General features: G+C 48.3%; 2 protein-coding genes across 2 annotated transcripts in view; one reads left to right on the top strand and one right to left on the bottom strand.

Moving 5' to 3' along the window:
* NUP37 (nucleoporin 37) overlaps positions 1-4,964 on the bottom strand; it is a 47,359-nt gene extending 42,395 nt beyond the window's left edge. The window contains exon 1 of the mRNA XM_026657468.1: positions 4,826-4,964. Within this exon, the coding sequence (XP_026513253.1) occupies positions 4,826-4,964 (139 nt within the window). The remainder of the gene's footprint in view (positions 1-4,825) is intronic.
* A 1,694-nt stretch (positions 4,965-6,658) lies between these two features.
* PARPBP (PARP1 binding protein) overlaps positions 6,659-25,442 on the top strand; it is a 99,554-nt gene continuing 80,770 nt past the window's right edge. Inside the window, exons 1-3 of the mRNA XM_026657574.2 lie at positions 6,659-6,880; positions 22,412-22,510; positions 24,245-24,415. Of these exons, the coding sequence (XP_026513359.1) occupies positions 6,740-6,880; positions 22,412-22,510; positions 24,245-24,415 (411 nt within the window). The 5' untranslated portion in view covers positions 6,659-6,739. The remainder of the gene's footprint in view (positions 6,881-22,411; positions 22,511-24,244; positions 24,416-25,442) is intronic.

Here is a 25,442-nt window from a genome sequence, read left to right as displayed (position 1 = left end):
AGTTAGAGGCAGATCTCTTGACTTCTAACAACTCTTTGCCAGCAATCCCATACAAGGTTGCAGGAAGAAAAATCCCAGCAGAAGGACAGGACCAAAGAAAAATTGTTGCTGTTTCTAAAAATGATATGCCCTTTAAGCAAGGGGAGCTATGTCATTGCCAGAACCAGAATTCTCAGCAGAAAGAATGGTGGCAGGAGGGACCTGCCCCCTGCCCTTAAGGACTTGAACCAAACCCAGAGACTCACAATAGGGGTGAAAAGTCTAAGGGGGACAGTATTCAGAAGCTTTGTTTCGCATAGCTCTAACTCTTGTGCTTTCTGGGTAAAGTGCAAGTGTGTGTGTGTGTGTGTGTGTGTTTGCAAAGCCTCAAAGGAACGTGTGTTCCTTGCTTTAATGTCATGTGGTCCCCAAAAAGTTAAACTATAATCCAGAGTGCCTGTGGGGCTAGACTGAGAGAATGCATAAACTACTGGGTTGGCTTGGGAAGTTCAGGATGGGTCTGAGGGTAGATAGAAGTTGGGATTTTGCAGTCTTTGTGCCAAGGAGGGGTGCCAGGCAGTGAATCAGCATCTCAGTGGTATGCCTGAGAGACCCAAGTTAAACACAACTTGGCAGCTGCTGCTCAGACAGTTATCTTGAAACTCTGGGGGATCCAAAGGTTGGGTCCAATACAGCAGAATGGTGACCATCTACTAGGAGGACTCAGCCAGGGAGAGGGCTGTAACATGCATCTCTTTCCATCCTTAAACAACTTTTACAATAATAGCCATTGCCTTGCTAACTAGATAGCCCTAGAAAGAACCTGCAGTACCTGTGAAGTCTCTTTATAAAAAACCCTCTAAAATCTGAATAATTAAGATTTAATCCTAGAATGAGCAAAGACTCTAATAAAAGTCCAAAGAGCGTATGTGATATAACATACTAGTAAAAAGTGCAACTGAAGTGCTTTTAAAATGTGTAAACCTTGCTTTCCTTGTTTTATGCTTGTGAAATACAATCTTCCTGATGTCTATCACAGAATGAAGGCACTGAACTTTTTGAACTTCCTTCAGATATTAGCCAGCTGGCTTGTGCTCCTAGAAAACATTTATCTGATTTTTTTTTTTCTTTTTTCTTTCTTTCTTTTTTTTTTTTTAACCACAGACTCTCACAATCGGTTGTATGAATAATAGAATATACTGTCATGGTGGGCACCTGATCATGGAAATGGATATCTGAAGTGCATTTTTATTTGTATTTAAAATGTTTTTACAACACAAATATAAACACTGTTAATCTCTGCAAGTTCTTGATCTAGTGAGAAGGTTTTGGCTAGTTATCATACTGAAGTCTTATTTTAACTAGTTACATTTGAAGGAATTTGTTTCAAAACAAAGTGAGAAAACACTTTGTCTACTGCTGTTTTAATTGGGTAAAGGTTTCACAGTGACTAGCCTTATGAAGAGGTTTACATGGAAAATTTGAAATAGTAATATTTTAGAAAATGTATGTATACTCTTTCATATAAGATGCCTTATTTTAATTTATAATATGCAGAATAGCATTCATGTCAGTAGTACTGACATGTCCTAATCAGTACAGTATGTTAAAAGCAAAGAAAATGAAAATAACATCTATTATTAGTAGGTCAGAGGTTTAAAGCCAATGCTGGTTCGTAGCAATTGAAAATGTTAATATATGACTGCCATTTAAAGGTTTAGTAGCCTATGTAATATGAGTAAGACGTTGTTCAAAGAGGGTGGTCCAGTAGGAACTATACTGTGGGCTTGTCTACACTACAAAACTAAGTCGACTTTATCTAATTTGACCTCGAGCCCCCTGAATTAATGAAGTTGATTGTGCGTGGCCACACCATGCTCATTGTCTCGATGCAGGCGCTGCTAGACGCACTCCATCGATGCACAAAGCAGTGCATCGTGGGTAGCTTTCCCAAAGGGCAACTTGCTGCAGTGTATTTTGGGAAGTTTGTGCAATGCCTCATGGGACCAAAACATTGTCGCAGGGGAGAATGGGAACATTGCGTTGGCATCCCATGATGCATTGTGCTCCCTCCCTCATATCAACAGCAAACAACCCACTGGCTTTTGCGCCTTAAAAGTGCTGTGCGTACACCATAACCCCAGAAGCATGGAGCCTACTCAGTTGTGCAGTCTTGCTGTGAGCATCTCAAACACCTCGTGCCTTCTCCTGCAGTATTTCCAGAGGCGAAGTAGGACCCGCTGCATGGAACATAGTGATGTCCTGCAAGCAGCCCTGCTGGAAGCCATTGAAAAAAATAATTCACAGTTGCTGCTGGCAGTCAGAGTAGCTGCACTCTGAGTGCTGTTTTTGGTCCTGTGAAACAAGCACTGACTGGTGGGACAGCATCGTTTTGCAGATATGGGATGATGAGCAGTGACCGCAGAACTTTCAAATGTGGAAGGCCACCTTCCAGGAACTTTGTGCAGAGCTTTCCCCTGCCCTGCAGTTCAGCAACACAAAAATGAGAGCCGCTCTGACAGTGGAGAAGTGAGTGGCAATCGCTATTTGGAAGCTTGCAACCCCAGACAGATACAAGTCAGTGGGGAATCAATTTGGAATTGGTAAATCAACTGTGGGAGCTGCTGTGCACCAAGTGTGCAGGGCCATAAATCGACTTCTGCTATGAAGGGTAGTGAGTCTGGGAAACGTGCAGGACATAGTGGATGGTTTTGCCGTGAGGGGGTTCCCTAATTGTGGTTGGGGCGATATCCCCATCTTGGCATCAGCCCACCTTGCCAGAGAGTACATGAACCAAAAGGGATACTTTTTTAATGGTGTTGCAAGCGCTGGTGGATCACAGGGGGCATTTCACCAACATCAACATAGGATGGTCAGGAAAGATGCACAACACGCGCATCTTTAGTAACTTGGGTCTGTTCAAAAAGCTGCAATCTTTCCAGACCACAAAATTAACATTGACTATGTTGAGATGCCTATAGTTATCCTGGGGGATCCAGCCTACCCCTTGCTCCCATGGCTCATGAAGCCATACACCGGCCCTCTGGACAGCAGTAAGGAACGGTTCAACTATAGGCTCAGCAAGTGCAGAATGGTGGTTGCATGTGCCTTTGGTCATTTGAAAGGGTGCTGGAGAAGTCTACTAACAAGGTTGGACCTTAGCGAGGAGAACATCCCCATGGTTATAGCTGCTTGCTGTGTGCTCCATAATATCGGGGGGGAGGGGCGGGAAAATTTTCCACAGGGGTGGGCAGTTGAGACAGATTGCATGGCAGCCATTTTTGAGTAGCCAGACACCAGGGCAATAAGTGCACAGCAAGGGACGCTGCATATCTGCAAGGCTTTGAAAAGCTGTTTCAATAATGAGTCACAGGAATGTGAGCTGCTTGTGTGCATTGTGCTTTCCCAAATCTTCACCTGCCTTGTATTACTGTCCCTGTAAAGCCAACCCCCTGCCCAAGCCCACTATTTATTCTTCTCAATAAAGAACATTTATTACTTGAATCCATTTACTTTATTTAACAAACATAAATAAAGAGGGAGAACAGAAAGAAAAGCTAACCTTGGGGAAAAGGGGTTGTACAGTTGGACCAGGAGAAACATTTTCAGCTGTGTAACATAACACCACATTCCAGACCATCAGAGGTCTGTGAATGGGTGCCTTCTGTTCCTTGTACCTTCCCCCCTCCCCGAGGCAAGTGAAAGGGATAATGGACTTTTTGCCCACGCCTCATGGAATGCCTGGGGGAGGGTGATTCTGCACCAGGCGATGCTGTCTGTCTGTCCACCAGGGTCTGCAGAGGGACTCTACCCTCCTGCTTCTGTTCCTGCAGTTCAACCAGATGCCTCAACATGTCTGCTTGGTCCCTCATAATCCAAAGCATCTCATCCTGTGCTGCACACACTCACTCATTGGAAGCTTTCCTGCTCTCCATGTCCATGTCTAACTTCTTGGACAGTGAAATCCTCCACGCTCTTAGCTCTGTCAGCCTTCCTGGAGGCGTTCATTATCTCTGTGAATATGTCCTCCCGCGTTCTTTCTCCTTCTAATCACACTGCTTTCAGGTGTTGATGACATGCCAAAGGACACATTTCCAGCTGTCGGGGAAAAAATAAAGGAGCCATTGTACATGAATAAAATTGTTTCCATAGCAAGGCTGTTTTAAAAAAACAAAACAAAAAAACACCCATATTATACTAGGTGCAAGCCATAACATAATCGGAATCCGTAACTGTTCACTGTGCTGTTTTGCTGCTCCAGCCACGGTGAGTGTGCCACCTCCGGGTCATTGGTGATCGCACTTTTAATTAAGTTTATGGCAGGTTTATGTCGGGAGCACAGGTAGCTAGTCGAACAATGCCCCCCCCCCCATAGCACCACGGGAAGCTGTTTACGAATGGGGCAGAGGGGAACGTTTTCACTCCCAAATTGTGGAATCTCTCATATGGGACCTCAGTCCTCTATCAGCCACTTTAAACTACTTGCCAACCCGTGCTGAGCACAGTAAAGGCACATTAGTGGCCGCATGGTTTGGTGATCTGGAATGTGGGGGCCAGGGTGGGTCTACATGCCCTTTTTTCCCCATGTAAGAGCACCTTTAATGAGAACTTCCCCCATTTCTCCTAGGCGACCCTATGTGATATCAGTCTCCTGAGGGTAACAGAGGTGGAAAGGAAGGAGATGCTGCAAGCGTCTGGGTATAGACCCGGGCCTTATGCTGCTATGCTGTGTCCTGCAATGATGCCAGCAGAATTAATTCAGGAGTTGCGCGGGAAAGTGTCCTACTATGGTGAAAGAAATAAGACTGCCCTGCCCAGAAACCTTCTGCAAAGGATTGAAGAGTACCTCCATGAAGGATTCCTGGGCTATCCCAGTCCACATAAATAGTCTTTTCGGGGGCCAGCCTCAGCATAGCTGGAATGGCCTCTTGTAAGCCGAGAACCACAGCACCTCGCTTGTTCTTCGGTGTTCTCAAAAAGTACATAGCGAACAATTGATCACCGTCATTATTATAGCCCTTAACTTATTTGAAGACTTATCAGGCCCCACAGTCTTCTCTCAAGACTAAACATCGCTATTTTTTTAACTTTTCCTCTCTCGGGCAGCAACTGCCTCCTCCTGCAGTGTGGCCCACTCTCCTGGGCCAGATCAGTCCTAGGTCTTTCCCCTGCTGGAGTAGCCCAAACAAAGTAAAGGCGAATTAACAAAACTTGGAGCCCATACGGGAAGGAGAGGGGAATGCTTCCCTCTTGGACTGTAGCAGGTCCTCCCTTCCCTCATGGAGAGACCTTTTGGGCAGTTCTCATGGAGAGAGATTCTGCCTTTCCCTCGGCTCACTGCTGGAGTTGCGGGTCTGCTCTCCTCCTTGGTCTGCCATCAAATGAGCTGCTCCCCTGCCTTTTAACTCCTCCTTCAGTTGAAGCATTTCCTACAGGCGTGGTGGGTGTGGCTGGCTGAGCCTAGAGCAGTTCTTAACCACTGGTTGCCCATGTAGAGTTTGTATACCCTGTCACAGGTGGCTGAAATTTTCATTTTATTGCTTTTGTTGGTTTGTTTGGGTATGTGGGTGTAGTAGCCCTAGCAGCTTCACAATGAAGACTTGGAGTATCAACTACATTATAGAAAAATAAAAATAGTTTACCTTTTTGGATATCCATGCTCCTTCTCACACAGGGTACTTTGTTTCAAGTATTCTGTTAATGCATATTTTAAAGGTAGGAGTTTCCTCCAAGAATTGTCAGTGCAGATTCCTACTTCTGGAATGCACATGGCCTCCTTGCTGCAAACTTATACTACAAGCACTTAAGCACATGCTGAACTTTCTGCATGTGAATACTCCTGTTGAAGTCGATCAGACTACTCTCATAAGCCGTGGCGGATTATCCAGTGGGCCAATGGGGCCCATGCCTGGGGGGCTCTGGAAAAATTGGCACCCTGCCCCCCAGCAGACATCTGCTGTGGGGCAGCAGAAGCCCCTGCTCCCCGGCAGGAGCCCCTGGCAGGGTGGGGGAAGCCCCAGCACTGGGACTTCCACTGTGGCCCCGGGATTGGAGGAGTTCTCGCTCCCTGCTGCTGCCTCAGGACTGGGGGAGTTCACTTCTCACTGTGGCCCTGGGGCTGTGGCAGGGGAGCAAAGCTTCTTTAGTCTTGGGCCCACAGTGGGGGTGGGCAGAAAGAAGCAAATGGATTGTGGGGCTGGAGTGGGTGGTTGGGAATGTGGGTGGAATAGGGGTGGGGCCATGGAGGAAGGGGCAGAATGGGGTGGGACCGCAGGCATAAAGGGGTTTGGAGGGGCCCCCCCACTTGCTCTGACCCAGGGCCGCAGGAAACCTTAATCCACATCTGCTCATAAATACAGTTTTGCATGTGCATAGGTCCTTAAAGATCCATAGATTTTAAAACCAGAAGGAACCATTGTTATCTTAAGAATTAGAGACTAATAGGTTGCATATTCTAAGACTGTTGAACTGCATAGTCAATACAGTTCAAGAACTCTAGTTACAAGTAACATTTTTTCCTTGGGTTTAATATAAATGAATCAGCATTAAAATACTTCAGTGTACAGAGTGTATTAAAAGATATATGAATGTTGTTTTATTAAAGTTTTTGATATTTACACTACCAGCAGAGCATAATGCTTTTCTTTTACTTTTCCCGTTTTTATATTAGCTTCATGGAGATTTCACAGTATCTTTTAGTGACGTGGTGGAAACCTGGAAATACTTGCTACATGATAAACTGGGATTGACATGTGAGAATATGGAAGCACCTGAAAATTATGCTGATATCAAAAAAGCTTATGACTCTTTCTTAAAGAGGAGTAATATGTTAGATCTAATTGATATCTGCCAGAAGTGTCATACATTAACACCTGAATCTGAAATTGAAGAGATGTCCCCTGTAAGTATGTCTCTTTATGTTTGAAATTGTGTAGCAATATGGTTAACTCCAGTTCAGAAATGCAATAATATTAAGATCTATTCAGAAGCCATGAATTGTTCATACCTGTTGCTTAGTTTTTCTGTGGGGAAGAAAGTTTAGTTTTGTAATTGCTAAATTGTTTTTAAAGAGTAAACTTTTGTGATTTAAACATTTCTCCCTACCCTCCTGTCTCATGGAAACCACAGTCCTTCTAAGGGTCAGGTAGTCTTTGGGGGGCAGAAAACTCACCTGACTGAAATGTAATAGGTGAGTGGCAGACACCACCAATTTGGTTGATTTAATGTACCCTCTCTACAAACATGCACATCATATACAATTTGAAAGCTTATTATGTCTACTTTAAGATGAGATATGATGTGGAATTGTCAAGTGGTGCTGTTATCATAGAAACGGGATAAACAATGACGCCATAGACACATTAAAAAGACCACTTTTAAATATTTGCTTTTGTTCCTGTTAATTTAATGACTCTGTATTATTTCAAGACATAAAATTGGATTTCTTTGTGACCTCAAAGCATCACAACAACAATCTAAAGGGTATTGCAAAATCTAGTAATTGATACAAGTATCATTTAAATGTAATAGCTCTGGTGACTTCTAGTCAACATCATTATCATCTTAGTCACCATTATCTCTGAGAGTGGATGGGTGTGACCCTAAGAGCCCCTCAATGCCCATTGCTAAAGGATTCAATGTCACATAACAGCTACTCCTGTCAAGCCTGACAAACTCATTACACCTAACACATTTGTCACAATATTTATCTATAAAGAATGTTGTGTAAGATATCAAGTGAAAGCTGGTGACATATTAGTCATTAATATTATTATGAAATGTATGCATTAATACCGTATAAGGAATTAGACACTTTTACTGTTATGCTTTAAAGTCTGCAACGAGACAAAGGGAGAAACAGGTTTTCTTCCATAAAAGAGGGAGGATAGTTATCTTCCTATCTCCAATAAAAATTGAGCATGGTGATGGAAGAGAGAATAGGCGGTTCATTTGCATCCTCGATACACGGGAGGAACAAATTAACATGAGGATGTGAAATCAGTATGGGAAGACACTGGAATCTGAACTCCAGGGGTTCATCCTGACTCTGATGACACAATCAATAAACTTTGAGGATATGAGGAGAAGCAAAAAGACATTTTACTTATCCATCACTCGGGGAACAAAGAGGTCAATGCTCTTTGCATTCATGAACAGTGGATCCCCAGTCATGTGGGTTGCATGATGCTAAGAAGTGGCTGTAGATGAGAAAACTGCATTAGACAAGGATTGTAGCCTGTTGAGTTGACTTTTAGTCCCTAGAAAGTGTGATTATACTTTTATTTGTAACCATAATCTGTTTCTATGATCTCTGATAGTATCCCCTAAATCTCTGTTCTTTATTAATAAACTTATTCTTGTTTTATTATAAATTCATCTTAGTGCTGTTTTAAAGTGAGGTGTGCATTCTCAGCTGAGACCACAGGCTGATGTGTATTGTTTCTTTGTAAACAATAGATTTGTGAGTGTACAGTAACAGGGCTGGATACTGCAGAGGAATGCTCTTCCAGGGGGTTCAGGAACTGCAAGGCAGTGTTCAGGAAGTGTTACCTGCAAGGCAAGTAAGGGCTGACAAGAGTTCTGGTAACAGACTGGGGTGATAGGGAGCTGTCACACAGTTTAGCACCAACAAATTCCTTTTATGCTGTGGCAGAGGAGTAACAGGGTGATTTACAGTTGTGGACACACCAAGAAAGCATCACAGTGGGTTACCACAGTCTTCGCTGCCTTGGCATGTACACTTCTGTGCAGGGAATATTGTCTGTAGGCAACACACAGTTCACTGTGCAGCGACCCCTACTGGTAGAGGCACAAATAAGATCTTGAAGACACTCAGATGCCTTTGCACTCTTGAATACAGAAAGTTGTTCGTCATCCACATTTTTCCATCTATGTTGCAGTGGTGATCCAATTTCTGGTTTACCTGTGTGCTAAGACATCTAAATCTTTGTTTGCCAAGATGCTCTTTTGATATGCTCTTCAAAACTGTCCTCACATGATGATGGAGTTTGGCCTGTGGCTTGTCCTTTTTGATAGCTAGATTGAGTCGTAAGTAAATCAGGTGTCTGTGGATCTTTTGTTTTGTTTGTTTTTTTCTTGGTCTGGTTGTACAGCACTGCTACCAACTTCTTGCTACAGAAGTTGTGCCGTGTCTATCACTCTCTTCCAATTTGGCAAGATCTCTGAAGCAGTAAGATCTCTTTGTTTTGATAACATTAAACACCGATTTTTTTCGCTTCCAATACCAAATAGGGATGACAGTCACACCCTTTTAATGCGTGTACAGCAGGAAGTATGTTGCAGAAGTCAAGAGAGTGCATTACAAATTGCACATGCAGGTATGAAGTGACACCTCAGTTGTGCTGGTAATGGTGCCTGCTTCAATCCACATTTTATCTATTTGTGTTCCATTTTTTGGAAGGTAATGAACAGCAAGGTCTAAAACATCTATACCAGGTTACCTAATTCTATGGTTCCTTTGGCATTAAGAGATCCAGAAGCCATGTTGGCACATATAGTACGCAGAAGCATTTTTGTGTCTGCTTCCTCTTGAGTACTGTATGAGTGTTGAGCTTCTTCAACATCTCTACCGGTGATGGACTTTGCTACTTCACCACTGGAAAAGCCTGCAGTAAGAAGGAGCGTTTGTGTTGGGTGTGCTCCTACACTTTCAGGTGCATCTTGAACCATGCATTCACCAAGGAATTTTACAAGTGACTGCTTCTTGGATGCCACATTTAGAAATTTTTTCCATGGAGGCACAGGGCATCCACCAATCACCGGGTATTTCTTGCATCCCACCTTAGATGCCGTCCAGCGCTGTCTTTCTGCAGTTTTCAAGGAGTTATTGTTGTCACATCTGCCAAAGAATTAGCTTTGTCAGATCCCTTTAGGACCTGCCTCAAGTGTTCAGCAGCCAGTTCACTGTATGTGTGGAATTCGTCTCCAGACATTGTTTGTATGACAGCCATGGTATATCTGATGTACACTGTGGTTCTTCAAGTGATTGCTCCTGTGTATTCCACAGTAGGTGTGCGTGCTCGCCACGTGTACCGGTGCCGGAAGTTTTTCCCTTAGCAGTACCCGTAGTGGGGGAGCACCGCTGTGACCCCTGGAGTAGTGCCTCTATATCACGCTATAAGGGGAGCTGCGCACTCCCCCCACCCTCAGTTCCTTCTTGCCGCCAGTGAAGGTAGTTGGAACTTAGTGCTTCAGCTCTGCTGCAGCACTGCAAACCTTAGTAGTACAACTCTTCTTAGTAGTCCGAATTTCTAGTTAGTTGCCTGGCTCGGGGCATGCCCCGTGCCCCAGGCTTCAACCGTGCGACTCCTGTCGCAGTTCTATGCCCAGAAGCAATCCACACACTCAGTGTATTCGCTGTCTGGGCGAGACTCACGTAAGTGAGCGTTGTAAAATCTGCAGGTCGTTTAAACCAACAATGAAATGCGAACGAGATATCTGTCTCCGGGCCTTACTAATGGAGTCAGCATTGGCACCGGACCACCGACCCGATCTGGTGCCAGGCGTGTCGTTGGTGCGCAGCGACGCCCCATCAACTAGTCGGCACTGCTCCCCCGCTAAGAAGCAAGGGAAGACTCAGCGGCGCCGAGAAAAGGACAGGGGTGAGGCCGCACCTGAGTTGGGCAGCCCACGATCCCCCTTGGGACCCAGACCTCCGACTCGTGCTGAGCAGAGTAGTCCGGTCCCATCCGCGCGTGCCTCCCCTGCGGAGAGGATACTGTCGATTCTGGCGGCAGCGCACGCAGTGCTTGCCCTTCCAGTGCTGAGTGCGCTGCCTGAGATGAGCCCTCGTCCAGAGGGAAGCCGCCGCTGGGAGCTCATCGACCCTCCCCGGTTCGGCATAGACCCCGCTCCGAGGATGAGGTGCCTACCCATTCTGCGGGGCCATCTCGTAGTCTGCGTCAGACACCCACGCCGTTGGCTGACTCGCCTGAGAGGGAGTCCCGAGGATCCTCCGCTACCAAGAGGGGTCGCAGGCACTGAGGCAACAGGCGTCGACGCTCCTCTTCCTACAGGACTTATAGGAGCAGGTCTCGACACCATCGGCACCGACGCTCAGACTCGAGTGATGGCTCTGACAGGCGTTGTTTGCAAAGCACCCCTCGGCCGTCATCGGCACCTAGCTGTTGTAGCCACGGTCGCCGGGCTGAATCTGGAAGCAGTACCTCTGATGGGTACAGGTCTTCCTCGTAGAGATCTAAATCTTGAGTCCGGCACTGACGCGGCCGTGGATGCTCCCGTTGCTCGTTTGGCACCGTGCAGTCTTCAGCGATGTCGGCCTCGGCACCCAGCCGCCCATCCCCGGGCCACGCCACCCCGCACGATCAAGCGGCTCCGTTAGGTCCCCAAGTGGGGCACTGGCAAGGTGCACCCTGGCAAGGGCAATGCTGTCAGTGGGCACCTTGGCCCCAACTGCCGGCACCGACGAGACCCGATTCGGTGGCCGGAGCATTGCAGGTGCATTCAACGTCCCCGCCTCGACACCGGGAGAAGTCAGTCGGTACCGAGGCAGCGGTACTGCACCCGGGCTCGGACTCGGGGGTTGAACCACCGGTACCACCTGATGCCCTGGGGGCAGATCCGGTCCCTTCACCGGCACCGGAGGAATCCATTGCAGTGCCACCACCTGCCTTACAGGAAAATTTTAAGGCTCACCAGGAGCTCCTTAAGCAGGTCAACTCCAATCTCCAGCTCCAGGCTGAAGAGATGGAGGAGCCGTAGGACACGTTGTTCAACGTTTGGTCCTCTTTGTCACCGGGCTGTGTGGCCCTACCTCTCCACCAACGGGTGGCCAATATCTCCACGTCGCTTTGGCAAACCCCGGCGTCCTTGGCGCCTATTTCAAAAAAGGCGGAGAGAAAGTACTTTGTGCCAGCAAAGGGGCACGAATATTTGTACTCTCAACTGGTACCCAACTCTCTGGTGGTGGAGTCGGTAAACCACTGAGAAAGACATGGCCAACCCGCGCCCACCCCCAAAGATAAAGACGCCAGAAGACTGGATACCTTCGGCAGGAAGGTTTATTCATCGGCAAGCTTCCAGCTCAGGGTGGCTAATCATCAAGCCCTCCTGAGCCGCTATGATTTTAACTTGTGGGGGTCCCTGCCAAAGTTCAAACGTCTTCTTCAGGAAAAGGATGAGAAGGAGTTCAGAGCTTTGGTCGACGAAGGCGCGGCAGTGGCGAAAGTGGCCCTCCAAGCAGCTTTGGATGCGGCAGATACAGCAGCCCATTCCGTGGCTTCTGCTGTTGCCATGCACAGGGCGTTGTGGCTCTCGCTGTCAGGACTGTCCGCGGAGTCCCAGTCCCTCATGCAGGACTTGCCTTTCGACAGGAAGGCCCCGTTTGCAGATCAGACAGACACCCGTCTACACAGGATGAAGGACTCCCGCACCACCCTGCAAACTCTGGGCCTATATGTCCCACTAGCTAAGGACAAACCCAGGCCACAGACCTCGGCTCCTCCAAGTAGGAGCAGATATGAGCCTCCACCTAAGAGGGCGAGGAAGCAGAGACGTAGGTCCCAGCGCCAGTCCCGCTCGGCCCCGTGACCTGGGCCCTCCAAGGGCAAAAGGCAGGGGAAGAGGCGCTTTTGACTCTTTGCGGGGGGCCACCGTGCCTGTTGCCAAGGGAGCCCCCTAGTTAATAAAATTTGTGTTCTGCAACCGTTTATCTGCCTTCCGAGTGCAATGGTCCTGTATAATGTCGGACCAGTGGGTCCTCAGCACCATTTCCAGGGGCTACATGTTGCAGTTCACTTTGCCCCCCCCCCCACGTCCCGCCCCCGGAAATCCCCGGGGACCCGGAGCACGTCCTTCTAGACCAGGAGGTGACACGCCTCCTCACCCTGGGCGCGGTGGAGAAGGTGCCTCGGGAATTCTAGGGCAGGGGTTTCTACTCCCCGGTATTTCCTGATTCCAAAGGCAAAAGGCGGGCTCAGGCCCATCCTCGACCTGCGGAGCCTCAACCAGTTTATGGTTCGTTACAAGTTCCGCATGGTTTCCCTGGCCTCTATTATTCCATCCCTAGACCTGGGGGATTGGTTCGCAGCCCTGGACCTCCAGGATGCCTATTTCCACATCCATATTTTCGAGAGTCACAGGCGCTTTCTCTGCTTCCTGGTAGGGCGGGACCACTACCAGTATATGGTCCTTCTCTTTGGCCTCTCCACGGCCCCCAGGGTTTTTAACCAAATACATGGTGGTAGTGGCAGCCTACCTCAGGAGGAACAGGCTGCAAATTTTCCCCTACCTGGACGACTGGATGCTCAAAGGCAAGTCTCGGTTCCAGGTGCAGGCCCAGATGAAATTCCTGCTGGCCACTTGCGACAGTCTAGGCCTAGTGGTAAACAAGGACAAGTCCACGTTTGTGCCGGTTCAGCGCATACACTTCATAGGAGTGCAGCTGGGCTCGGTGGTGGCCACGGCCTCTCTTCCCCAGGGACAGGTTCGAGACGCTCAAAAGTCTCATAGCCTCGGTCACGTCCTTCCCCGTGACAACAGCAAAGGTGTGCCTTCAACTCCTGGGCCAGATAGTTGCAATGGTGGTCCCTCCCGGGCAACATGTTACAAGGGATCCCCTTCCGAGAGACTCCTCCCTCACTAGATCTAGTTTCGGACGCCTCGGACCTGGGGTGGGGAGCCCATGTGGGGAGCTTCCAAACTCAGGGCCAGATAGTCGACCTCGGAATCTGAGGGCTTTTCACCTACCCGGCACGCGCAATATGCCTGCATCTCCGTGGTGCGACATGCCAGGCTCAGAATGAGGCCCCTCCAATTCTGGCTGGCCTCCCAATATTCCCAGGCCAGGGACGGCCTGGACAAGGTTGTCACGGTACCTCCCAACGTAGTGGCCGACCTGCAATGGTGGTCCCTCCCGGGCAACATGTTATAAGGGATCCCCTTCCGAGAGACCCCTCCCTCACTAGATCTAGTTTCGGACGCCTCGGACCTGGGGTGGGGAGCCCATGTGGGGAGCTTCCAAACCCAGGGCCAGATAGTCGACCTCGGAATTGTCCCTGCACATAAACATCAGGGAACTCCAGGCGGTGCGCCTGGCGTGCATAGCGTTCAGCCTACACCTTCGGGAAAAGATGGTCAGAGTCCTCACGGACAATATGACTGCGATGTATTACATCAACAGGCAAGGGGGCACGCGCTCCTCGGCCTTGTGCCAGGAAGCCCTGGACCTATGCGAATTTGTATAGCCCACGACTTCTCTCTGAGGGCTTTTCACCTACCCGGCACGCGCAATACGCGAGCTGATCACCTCAGCAGGGTTTTCTCCCACCAATATGAGTGGTCACTCCACTGGGAGGTCGCCCAGCAACTCTTCCAAGAGTGGGGAGCTCCCCAGGTAGATCTCTTTGCTACCGCCCAGAATCGTCTCTGCCCCCAGTTCTGCTCCAGGGCAGAGGCAGAAAGGGGGGCGATCTCGGACGCATTCCTCCTACGGTGGTCAGACCAACTGTTCTATGCCTTTCCACCGTTTCCACTGATAGGCAAGGTCCTGCAGAAAGTAAAGGCGGACAGGTCGAGGGTCATCCTCCTAGCCCAGGATTGGGCCCGCCAGCATTGGTACGGGACCCTCACGCAACTGTTAGCAGCCCCCCCGTGGAGGCTGCCACTCTGCCTGGATCTCCTCTCCCAGGAGAGGGGATGCCTTCTCCATTCCAACCTAGCCGCGCTTCACTTGACAGCGTGGTTGCTCCATGGTTAAATGAGGAGGAGGGAAGGTGTTTGGAGGATGTCAGACGAATTCTGCTGGAGAGCAGAAAGCCGTCTACACGACGGACCTACCTTGCCAAATGGTTTAGGTTTTCTAGGTGGGCGAGGGAGCGGGGCGCCTCCCCGTCATCCGCATCCCTCCAACTTATTCTAGATTACCTCCTGTCCCTTAGGACCCAAGGTCTAGCTCCAGCCTCCGTCAGGGTACATTTAGCGGCCATTTCAGCCTTTCACCCTCCGGTGCAGGGTCACTTGGTGTTTTCCCATGAGATGACCTCCCGCTTTTTAAAGGGACTAGATCGTACATTTCCGTACGCCAGGGCCCCGGTCCCGCAATGGGATCTGAACCTAGTGCTATCCCGCCTCACGGGCCCTCCCTTTGAACCCTTGGCCACATGTTCCTGGTCCCACCTGTCTTGAAAAGTAGCATTCTTGTTAGCTGTCACCTCAGCCCGTTGGGTCTCGGCGCTTAGGGCCTTGACCTCGGAACCCCCGTATACGGTCTTCATAGGGATAAGGTCCAGCTTCGCCCACACCCTGCGTTTCTCCCCAAGGCGGTCTCCACCTTCCACATGGACATTTTCTTACCAGTACTCTGTCCTAAGACCCATTCCTCTAACGAGGAGCACCGCCTACACACGCTAGACGTGCGTAGGGCACTTGCCTTTTACTTGGACCGTACCGGGCCGTTCAGGAAATCCTCGCAGCTGTTCGTTGCATTGGCCGAGCGTATGAGAGGGCAACCAGTCTCCACCCACCGCCTTTCCCGCTGGATCACCTCGTGCATACGCACGTGTTATGACTTGGCAGGGATTCCCCCGCCGCCTATTGTAAAGGCGCATTCTACGAGAGCCTCGTCAGCTGCCTATGTAGCCCACGTCCCTATCCAGGACACATGTAGGGCTGCCACGTGGTCCTCTGTCCACACCTTTTCCTCGCACTATGCGATCGTCTCCCAAGCACGGGATGACACCAGGTTTGGTAGGGCAGTACTCCGTCCCGATAACCTTTAAACTCCTACCCACCTCCATCAGATTTAGCTTGGAGTCACCTACTGTGGAATACACAGGAGCAATCACTTGAAAAAGAAAGGACAGTTACCTGTTCTGTAACTGGCGTTCTTCGAGATGTGTTGCTCCTGTCTATTCCACACCCCGCCCTCCTTCCCCTCTGTCGGAGTTGTCCGGCAAGAAGGAACTGAGGGTGGGGGGAGTGCGCAGCTCCTTTTATAGCGCGATATAGAGGCGCTACTCCAGGGGTCGCAGCGGTGCTCCCCCACTACGAGTACTGCTAAGGGAAAAACTTCTGGCACTGGTGCACATGGCGAGCATACACACCTAGTGTGGAATAGACATGAGCAACACATCTCGAAGAACGCCAGTTACGGAACAGGTAACTGTCCTTTTTTGTTGCATGCTCTTAGCGCATGGATTTTTTTCAGATTGAGCTTCCACCTGATGCACTAATTCAGCTTTTTGTTCTTCTCATTATTCCATTGCATGAAAGAGGAACATAAGCACAGGTTCTATTCTGTGACTAAGAACAATTGCCATTGAAACATCATCTCTGCATCCTTACTAAGGACAGGGCTCTGTGGAAAACAATTTATGGACTGATAGCTGCTGTGATTGTTCCTCCCTTGCCAGACTTAAATTTGGTCTTCGAGGCCATGTCAGCAAATGTTTTTGATGCCAGATTTCTTAACTTGACAGAAGAAGCTATGTGTTCCATCAGAATTGGGTGCATCTCTCCCAAATCTCTTCATTTGTTCTTTACCAACATCTGCTATTTTCAGTAGAGTTGTGCACCTGATGTTACCTGCAGTCTAGTAGATACGATGATGATCACCTCTGGATGTGATTCAGGGTCAAATGGGTTTGTCATATTGTTGATGAAATGGTTGGTAAGAGCTGTAACATGCTCTTTATGCCTCTTCAGTGCAGAGTCACGAACTTGTTTGTGGTCTTTGTTTTCACTACTTGTTAGATTAGTTGTTTCTCTCATAGCTTCATATTACAAATATGCAAAAGCTATGTATTTTCATCTCTAATACTAATACTGACCTTTGCATAAATGTCACTGAATTAAAAAGCTAGTTTCCAGACTATTTCAAGAAGGCTAGTACTGCATGCGTAGGCAGTTACAAATTAAAACTTTTATCAGAATAGATGCTACATTGTATGTACAAAAGCTTACAAATGGCGAAGCAGTACATTAGGAATTCACGTCGATTTAGATCTATCCACTATGTAGTACAAACAGTGGCCATGCAATCTACTGCTACTAGTGCACAGCCTTCTGTCTGAGACTGATCTGGTCATCAAATTTCAACTGAAAATATAGAAAACTTATCACTTGTGAGATACTTTGGCAATTAATGTGTGATGTGAAACATGCAATATGTTATCTTCCATTTTTACCACCTGCTAAACAGCTTCATCATATCTGAAAAAAATATTTACCCATGCAAAACCAATATACATCTTGTTTGCTGGTTTTGGCCATATTAAGGTGTTAATTAACACACATTAAGGTGTTAATTTTAACTTAAACAGAAAAAGCTGTAGTCATAGTCATGTTTCAGTATTTCTGGAACTGGACAAAAAACATTATTCTAATTTTGGGTACGATTGTTTCACCTCCCCTATAGTCTTATGGCACCACTTGACTGCTCCACATCATAGCTCATCTAAACATACATAAAATAAGCTTTGTAATGATATATCAATGTGAATATGAGAGTATATTAAACTCCAAAAATATGACCTGTTTTGGAGAATTGCTGTGTGCCTATAACAATTTACAGTACTTCTGAACACGGAGAATCCATAGACTGATACTCAGTGATTGAAATACACTGTGGCAAACCCCTGCCTCCTTGGCCCCTATCTCCAAGAAGGTGGAGAGGAAATACTTTTGTGCCGGCCAAGGACCACGAATACCTCTATTCCCACCTGGCACCCAACTCGCTCGTGGTGGAATTGGTAAACCACAGGGAGCGACAGGGCCAGCCCATGCCCACCCCCAAAAATAAGGACGCCAGACAGCTGGACTCCTTTGGGAGAAAGCTTTATTCCTCTGCGAGTTTCCAGCTTAGGGTAGCCAACCACCAGGCCTTACTGAGCAGGTATGACTTTAACCTTTGGGAGTCTCTGCCTAAGTTCGAGCCCCTCCTCCCAGATCGGGATAGGAAGGACTTCAAGGCACTGGTGGAAGAGGGGGTGGCGGCTGCTAAAGCGGCCCTGCAAGCGGCGTCCGATGCAACTGACACTGTGGCCAGCTCAATGGCTTCCGCGATTTCCATGCGCAGGGCGTCATGGCTCCTGTTGTCGGGACTGTCAACGGAGGCCCAATCCCTGATGCTGGACCTTCCGTTCGATGGGAAGGCACTCTTTGTGGACCAAATGGACGTCAGGTTGCATGAGATGAAAGATTCCCGCACTACCTTGCAGAGCTTGGGCCTCTACGTCCCTCTGGCTAAGGACAAGGCCAAATCGCTTCTGGCGGCTCAACCTGTGAGGAGCAGATATGAGCCCCCATATAAAAGACCCAGAGACCAGAAATGCTGGTCTCAGCGGCAGTCCTGCTCTGACCCACAGCCTGGGCCCTCCAAGGGCAAGAGGCAGGGAAAGAGGCGGTTTTGACTATTTGCAGGGGGGCACCGGGCCTCTTGCCAGGGAGACCCCCCTGTTTATTAAAGTTTGTGTTCTGCAACTGATTGTCTGCCTTCCACAGGGCGTGGTCCCACATAACATCGGATTAGTGGGTCCTCAGTACCATTTCCAAGGGCTACATGTTGCAGTTCACCTCACCCCCACCAAATCACCCGTCCTCTATGATGGCCACAGGGGACCCGGGGCCTATCTCTGCCACCTGGGGGTGGTGGAAAGGGTACCTGTGGAATTCCAGGGCAAAGGGTTCTACGCCCGATACTTCCTGATCCCGAAGGCCAAAGGGGGCCTCAGGCCCATCTTCGACCTGCCGGACTTAAACCGGTTTCTAGTCCGTTCCAAGTTCCGCATGGTGTCCCTGGCCTCTATTATCCCCTCCCTGGACCCGGGGGACTGGTACGCGGCCCTGGACCTTCAGGACATGTATTTTCATATCCATATTTTCGAGGGGCACAGGTGCTTCCTCCGCTTTCTGGTGGGGATGGACCACTACCAGTTTGCAGTCCTCCCGTTTGGTCTATCCACGGCTTTTTACGAAATGTATGGCTGTGGTAGCAGCCTACCTCAGGCAATAGGGGGTACAGATCTTTCCTTACCTGGACGACTGGCTCCTCAAGGGGGAGTCCCACTCTGAGGTAAAGACCCACATGGAGCTGCTCCTATCGACATGCGCTGGTCTCGGCCTAGTGGTGAACGAGACCAAATCAACATTAGTTCCTGTTCGGCGCATAGAGTTCATTGGGGCCCTGCTGGACTCCTCGAGGGCCACAGCCTCTCTCTCCCTGGACAGGTTCGAGACCCTAAGGGATCTCATCGCCTCAGTCACGGCTTTCCCGGTGACCATCGCGAGGGCGTGCCTTCGAATTCTGGTGCACATGGCGGCGTGTACATACGTGGTCCGCCATGCCAGACTCCGAATGAGGCCCCTCCGGATCTGGCTAGCCTCCCAATTCTCCCAAGCTCGGGACGGCCTAGACAAGGGGCTCATGGTTCCGTCCCCGATACTGGGTTCCCTTCAGTGGTGGTCTTGCCCGAGCAATATGCTGCAAGGAGTTCCCTTCCGAGATGCCAGCCCATCCATAGACCTGGTGTCCGATCCTTCGGACCTTGGCTGGGGAGCCCACATAGGGAACGTGCAGACCCAGGGAACGTGGTAGACTCCGGACTTGTCCCTTCACATAAATGTCAAAGAGCTCAGGGCGGTGTGGTTCACGTGTGTGGCTTTCCTCACACACTTCTGCGGCAGGGTGGTCAGGGTCCTCACGAACAACACCGCCGCCATGTACTACATCAACAGGCAAGACGGGACTCGCTCTCTAGCCCTCTGCCGGGAAGCCCTGAACCTATGGGAGTTCTGTATAGCCCACAATATCTTCCTGAGGGCGGCCCACCTCCCAGGCATCCGCAATACACAAGTGGGCTGCCTCAGCAGGGTCTTCTCCCCCCAATACGAGTGGTCGCTCCATTCAGAGGCCGCTCACCGGCTCTTCCGAGAGTGGGGAGTTCCCCAGATTGACCTGTTCACAACCTGCCAGAACCGGCGTTGCCCCCAGTTCTGCTCGAGGGAAGGGGTGGGGAAGGGCGCAATCTCCGATGCGTTCCTCCTATGGTGGTCGGGCCAGCTCCTCTACGCCTCTCCCCCGTTCCCCCTCATCGCCAAGGTCCTTCAGAAGGTGAAAGCAGACAAGGCGAGAGTCTTTCTCATAGCCCCAGCGTGGGCCCGTCAACACTGGTACGGGCCCCTCGTACGCCTCTTGGTGGCCCCCCCGAGGGTGCTGCCGCTCCGCCCGGACCTCCTTTCCCAGGCGTGGCTGCTCCGTGGCTAAACGAGGAGGAGAACAGGTGTTCGGAGCAGGTAAGGCAAGTCCTCCTGGAAAGCAGGAAGCCGTCCATGCGTTGGACGTACATGGCAAAGTGGTCCAGGTTCACCAGGTGGGTGAGTGAGTGGGGAGTCTCCCCCTCCGCCGCACCTCTCCAGCTTATCCTGGACTACCTCTTATCCCTTAGGGCCCAAGGACTGGCACCTGCCTCAGTCAGGGTGCACCTGGCGGCCATATCGGCCTTCCACCTGCCGGTGCAAGGGTACTCGGTCTTCTCCCGCTCGATGACCTCCCGTTTCCTGAAGGGCCTCGACCGTTCATTCCCGTATGCTAGACCCCCATGCTGCAATGGGACCTCAACCTGGTCTTGTCCCGACTCTCACGGGGGCCCCCCTTTAAGCCCCTGGCCACGTGTTCCTGGTCTCGCCTCTCGGAAGGTGGCCTTCCTTGTAGCGATCACGTCGGCCCGACGTGTCTCGGAACTTAGGGCCTTAACCTCGGAACCCCCTTACGTGGTCTTCCACAGGGATAAAGTTCAGCTCCGCCCACACCCGGCATTCCTCCTGAAGGTGGTCTCCACCTTCCATATGGAACAGAGCATCTTTCTTCCTGTGCTTTGTCCTAAGCCCCATTCTTCTAACGAGGAATGCTGCCTCCACACCCTCGATGTGCGTAGGGCGCTGGCTTTTTCTGGATCGGACCAAGCCGTTCTGGAAATCCTGGCAACTCTTTATTGCCTTGGCCGAGTGGGTAAAAGGGCAGCCTATCTCCACCCAACGGCTTTCCCGCTGGATCACTTCATGCATACGCACGTGCTATGATCTGGCAGGGGTCCCCCCCGCCACCGATCATTAGGGCGCACTCAACGAGGGCTCAGGCCTCCTCAGCTGCCTACATAGCCCATGTCCCTATCCAGGACATTTGTAGGGCGGCCACTTGGGCCTCAGTTCACACATTTACTTTGCATTATGCGATTGTCTCCCAGTCTAGGGATGATGCCGGGTTCGGCAGGGCGGTACTTCGTCCCCAACTATCGTGAACTCCTACCCACCTCCAACAGATATTGCTTGGAATCACCTACTGTGGAATACACATGAGCAATCACTTGAAGAAAGGACAGTTACCTGTTCCATAACTGGCATTCTTCGAGATGTGTTGCTTATGTCTATTCCACACCTCGCCCTCCTTCCCCTCTGTTGGAGTTGTCCGGCAAGAAGGAACCGAGGGTGGGGGGAGCCCGTGGCTCCCCTTATAGCGCGATATACAGGCGCCACTCCAGGGGTTGCCGTGGTGCTCCCCCAGTACGGATACTGCTAAGGGAAAAACTTCCGGCACTGGTGCACGTGGCAAGCATGCACACCTACTGTGGAATAGACATGAGCAACACATCTCGAAGAACGCCAGTTACGGAACAGGTAACTGTCCTTTTATTTTGAATCGACCTCCCAGAGTACAATGAGTTTCAGTGAGTGAGCCTCAATTTTGGCTGTAGCACTTGGTGGGTTTCCATAAACCACGTCTAATTGAAAAGGAATTTGATATAAAAGATCTAAATATCATAAGCAAAATGCTTGACTATAGGATGAAAAATGGCGTACACAATTTTAGATCTATGTCAATATTCTTAAGGTGTAGCCAAATAGAAAGGAACAGAGGGTGGTTTTGCCTCTCTGGTCTAGATTCTGGGAAAATTTTTCATGGTTTGAGGGCAATAGCTGTCCATCTTGCCCCTGCCTCCACCTTTCCTTCTAGCATCCTTAGGCATGGATTTGACTCTGCCTCTAGTGTCCTAGGTTGTTTTTTAGCTGTCTTTTTTCTTCCTGTGTGCAGCTTCCTTTTTTTGTTTAACCATTTCCAATAGTCCCACACTTTCTGTTTTGGAGGCATCAGCTGAAACAGTGACAAACATAACTTTCAACACAAGCCTGAGTATGCTGCCGCCCAGCATCGTCATATAAAAACTCTTCCCGTAAACTAGTTTTTCAGGCTTGCATCTCAGTTACTTGCTTATACAGGTTCCTCTTTGGCAGTTTTGTGTCTTCAAGGGTAGAGAGGCCTTTGCAGGCTGCTTCCTCTTTCAAGGATTGGAGGAGACCATGGTTGGGATAAGGCTATTTACAGTACTGAAATAATTACTAATTTTTTCAAGTTTCAATCATCTTCATATTTAATCCTACTCTATTTATTTTACTGAAGGTTCAACTGTTAAAATTTATCTCTGGCTTATCAGAAGAGAACGGTTCTAGTCTTTCCATACCCTCGACGCCAATGAGACACAGCCAGGATAATGTGAAGGTAAAACTTTTTTTGTTTTCATTACAACTTATAACAAATATTCACTCCCTATACAAAAGTGAATAGGTGAAATGCAACACAATTTGCTCTTCCTCAATTATGGCTAGTCTAAATTGTCAGAGTAGGGAATACTTGACCTCCAGTATCACACCTGAGCTTGTTGGTAGTTCATGCCTCTGCTTATAGGGCTAGAAAACATGCTATATGCTGCTCTCCTCTGCACCCTTGAATCAAGAGACACAGGTCTTTTCTGCAAGCCTGAAGAGCAGGACCAGGCTTCTGTAGGAGCCCTTAGTTGGGGGTGTAAGGTTAGGTCCCCATTAAAGTGCAAGAAAAAGTTAACTTTTCTTATGCATAGTCAAGGCAGCAGTTGTGGGCCATAACTTCTCTTTTCTCCTCCTTTTATACTCAGATGTTGCCTTGAATAGTGATCTAGTGACTTGCTCACAAATGCACAGTGAGGTAATGGCTCCACTAGGATTTGCACCTCAGATTTTATTTAACTTCCATTCCTTTACCCCACTTACACATTAGAGAAACTCTCTCATCAACAGTAGTGATGCCAGCTCCAGCAAATCAAAGTGGGCAGGGGCATCAGGTGGCGTTTGGTTGTCCTCAGTCAAACCAGCATGGGCTTCCTGGAAATGCTGGGTACCTATGCCTCCCTGTCCCTCTCCTCTTGACCCCCACAACGGGGAGACTGACCAGCTAGTAGGAGTCTCTTGCCCCCTCCAGTATTCATACTCTCACCATAAGAGCGAGCTCCAGCATGGCATTTGGGGACAAGTCTGCTTCCTTCCCCAGAACTACCTTCTCAGCTATCTGACATCAGACTTGTTGAATTTTTGAAACTTGGACTCTTGTTTTCTCCTTACTCTGCCCCGCTGCTACCAGCACAAGTCTTCCTTGGTCTCCGTGACAAATACACTTCTTACCTTTCCTTTTTTTTCCTTTTCTAAACTTCAGTTTTCCTCTACTTTTTTCCCTCTTGTTCTTAGTGTCTCCTCCCTTTCTTATGATTCTTCTTCCTACATCTCCATCCCAGGTGCCCCATTAAAAAAACACTCAGATATGCAGAACTTCCTAAGTATAACCATATGATCTTGTTTACCTTCTTCACCGATCTATTTTATTTTCCTTTTTAGTGTGTCTGTTCTTGCTTAGACTGTAAATTCTTCAATGTCAGGGACTGCCTTCTTATCTTTGCATGGGGCCTAGCACACTAGAGTGCAGCTGTAATATAAATGTTTTTTGGGGGTCACAGTTTATCACTTCAAGTTCTAGTACCTTGTTGAAAAGTGAATGCACTAGAAATCAAATCATGAACCATTGGCAAAACTTCCTTTGACTTCAGTGGGGCCCTAGGTTATGAAAGAAGTGTCTTTGTTGTTAGGATGTTTATGGAGGAAGCCCTAGATAATGTCAGATAGAAACTGATGCTTATCAAAGTGTTGAAGAAAAAGGGAAATGAGAATGCTCTAAATCTCAGGTGGATAATATAGCATTATGTACAAAAACTTTCAACACATTAAAATGCCACATGTTCAGTCCATACTGGCTTACAGTCATCATTTCCCAGTCTCCATATGTATAGAAGTCAATGTCTTGTAATTCAGCATGACTGATATTCTTAATCTTTCAGAACGATGATTTCTGCATATACCTAATTCATTTTTAAATAGTTTATTTTAATTTTTTTTGAGACATGAGCTAACTTGATACTTTCTTATGCAGTTGCTATTGATCGTGAAGAAGTTTGTTTATGCATATTTAAGCCTGTTGGTGAATTCTAAGAATGATCTGGCCCTGGCTCATGTTCTAAATATTCCTGATAGAGGACTTGGAAGAGAAGCCTTCACTGACCTAAAGCATGCTGCACAGAAGAGACAAATGTCCATTTTCCTGGTATGTGTCAAATCAGCATTAATCTTTCAAGAATACATATTTGGAGTAGATCAGAAGTAATGAAACAATTATAAAAATGCGAGTGCTGCATCTTTAAACTCAGATGTAAGGCTGAGAACAAATTGGATTCAGGCTAACACATCCAGTCAGGACAAATAACCTGAAAAGCCTCTCTCTTAAACTAGAGCAAAGAGCTTGCGGAATGGGGTGGATGCCTACTTGAACATCAGATGCAAGGGTGAGCAAGGAAACAATTGTGTGCATGTACACCCAAGTTGTAAAAAGGATATGGGAGCAACAGGAATCAAAACTGTCTATCCAAAGTAATGACTAGAATCCTGAATGAGTGTGGTACGCATACTGATCTGGATTAACTTCTGCACAGTTTAGTTCTAAATATGTTATGCATGCATTTTCTTCTGCTTTAACTCAATTTTTCTTTATTCTTCATACATTTTGTTTTACTACAAGCTTTGTGATTTAGGCTCTCTGGGAATTTCATGCAGACCATATCAGAGCAGTGAAAATTCCCTCTAAGAGGTAGTGAAAGAAGAGTTTTGGAGCGTATTCTGCTTACAATAAGTGTCAAAAAGGCACAAATATAGAGGTCCTTTCTCATAAGGTATATCACTGTCAGGGATACTGTTTAATTACACATACACCTCTACCTCGATATAACGCTGTCCTCGGGAGCCAAAAAAATCTTACTGTGTTATAGATGAAACCACGTTATATCGAACTTGCTTTGATCCACTGGAGTGCGCAGCCCTCCCCCCCGCTCCTCCCCCGGAGCACTGCTTTACCGCGTTATATCCGAATTCGTGTTATGTTGGGTCGCGTTATATCGGGGTAGAGGTGTAGTTGATAAGTAGATGCGAACTTTGTTTAAAGGTCTCCAACCTTTAAAGCACCCAGTTGTGTGCTTTTTTTTTTTTTTTTAAACAAATTCAAACTAATTTTGAATCTGATGTTGAGTCATTTTGAATGGAACTGGAAATGGATTTAGTATATCATGTTCTTTAAATAC

This window comes from Terrapene carolina, unplaced genomic scaffold, assembly GCF_002925995.2.
Source record: "Terrapene carolina triunguis isolate 2854851 unplaced genomic scaffold, T_m_triunguis-2.0 Scaffold247, whole genome shotgun sequence".
Taxonomy (NCBI): Eukaryota; Metazoa; Chordata; order Testudines; family Emydidae; genus Terrapene; species Terrapene triunguis.
Note: the sequence above shows the minus strand (reverse complement) of the source record. Positions and strands in the feature narration are given on the sequence as shown.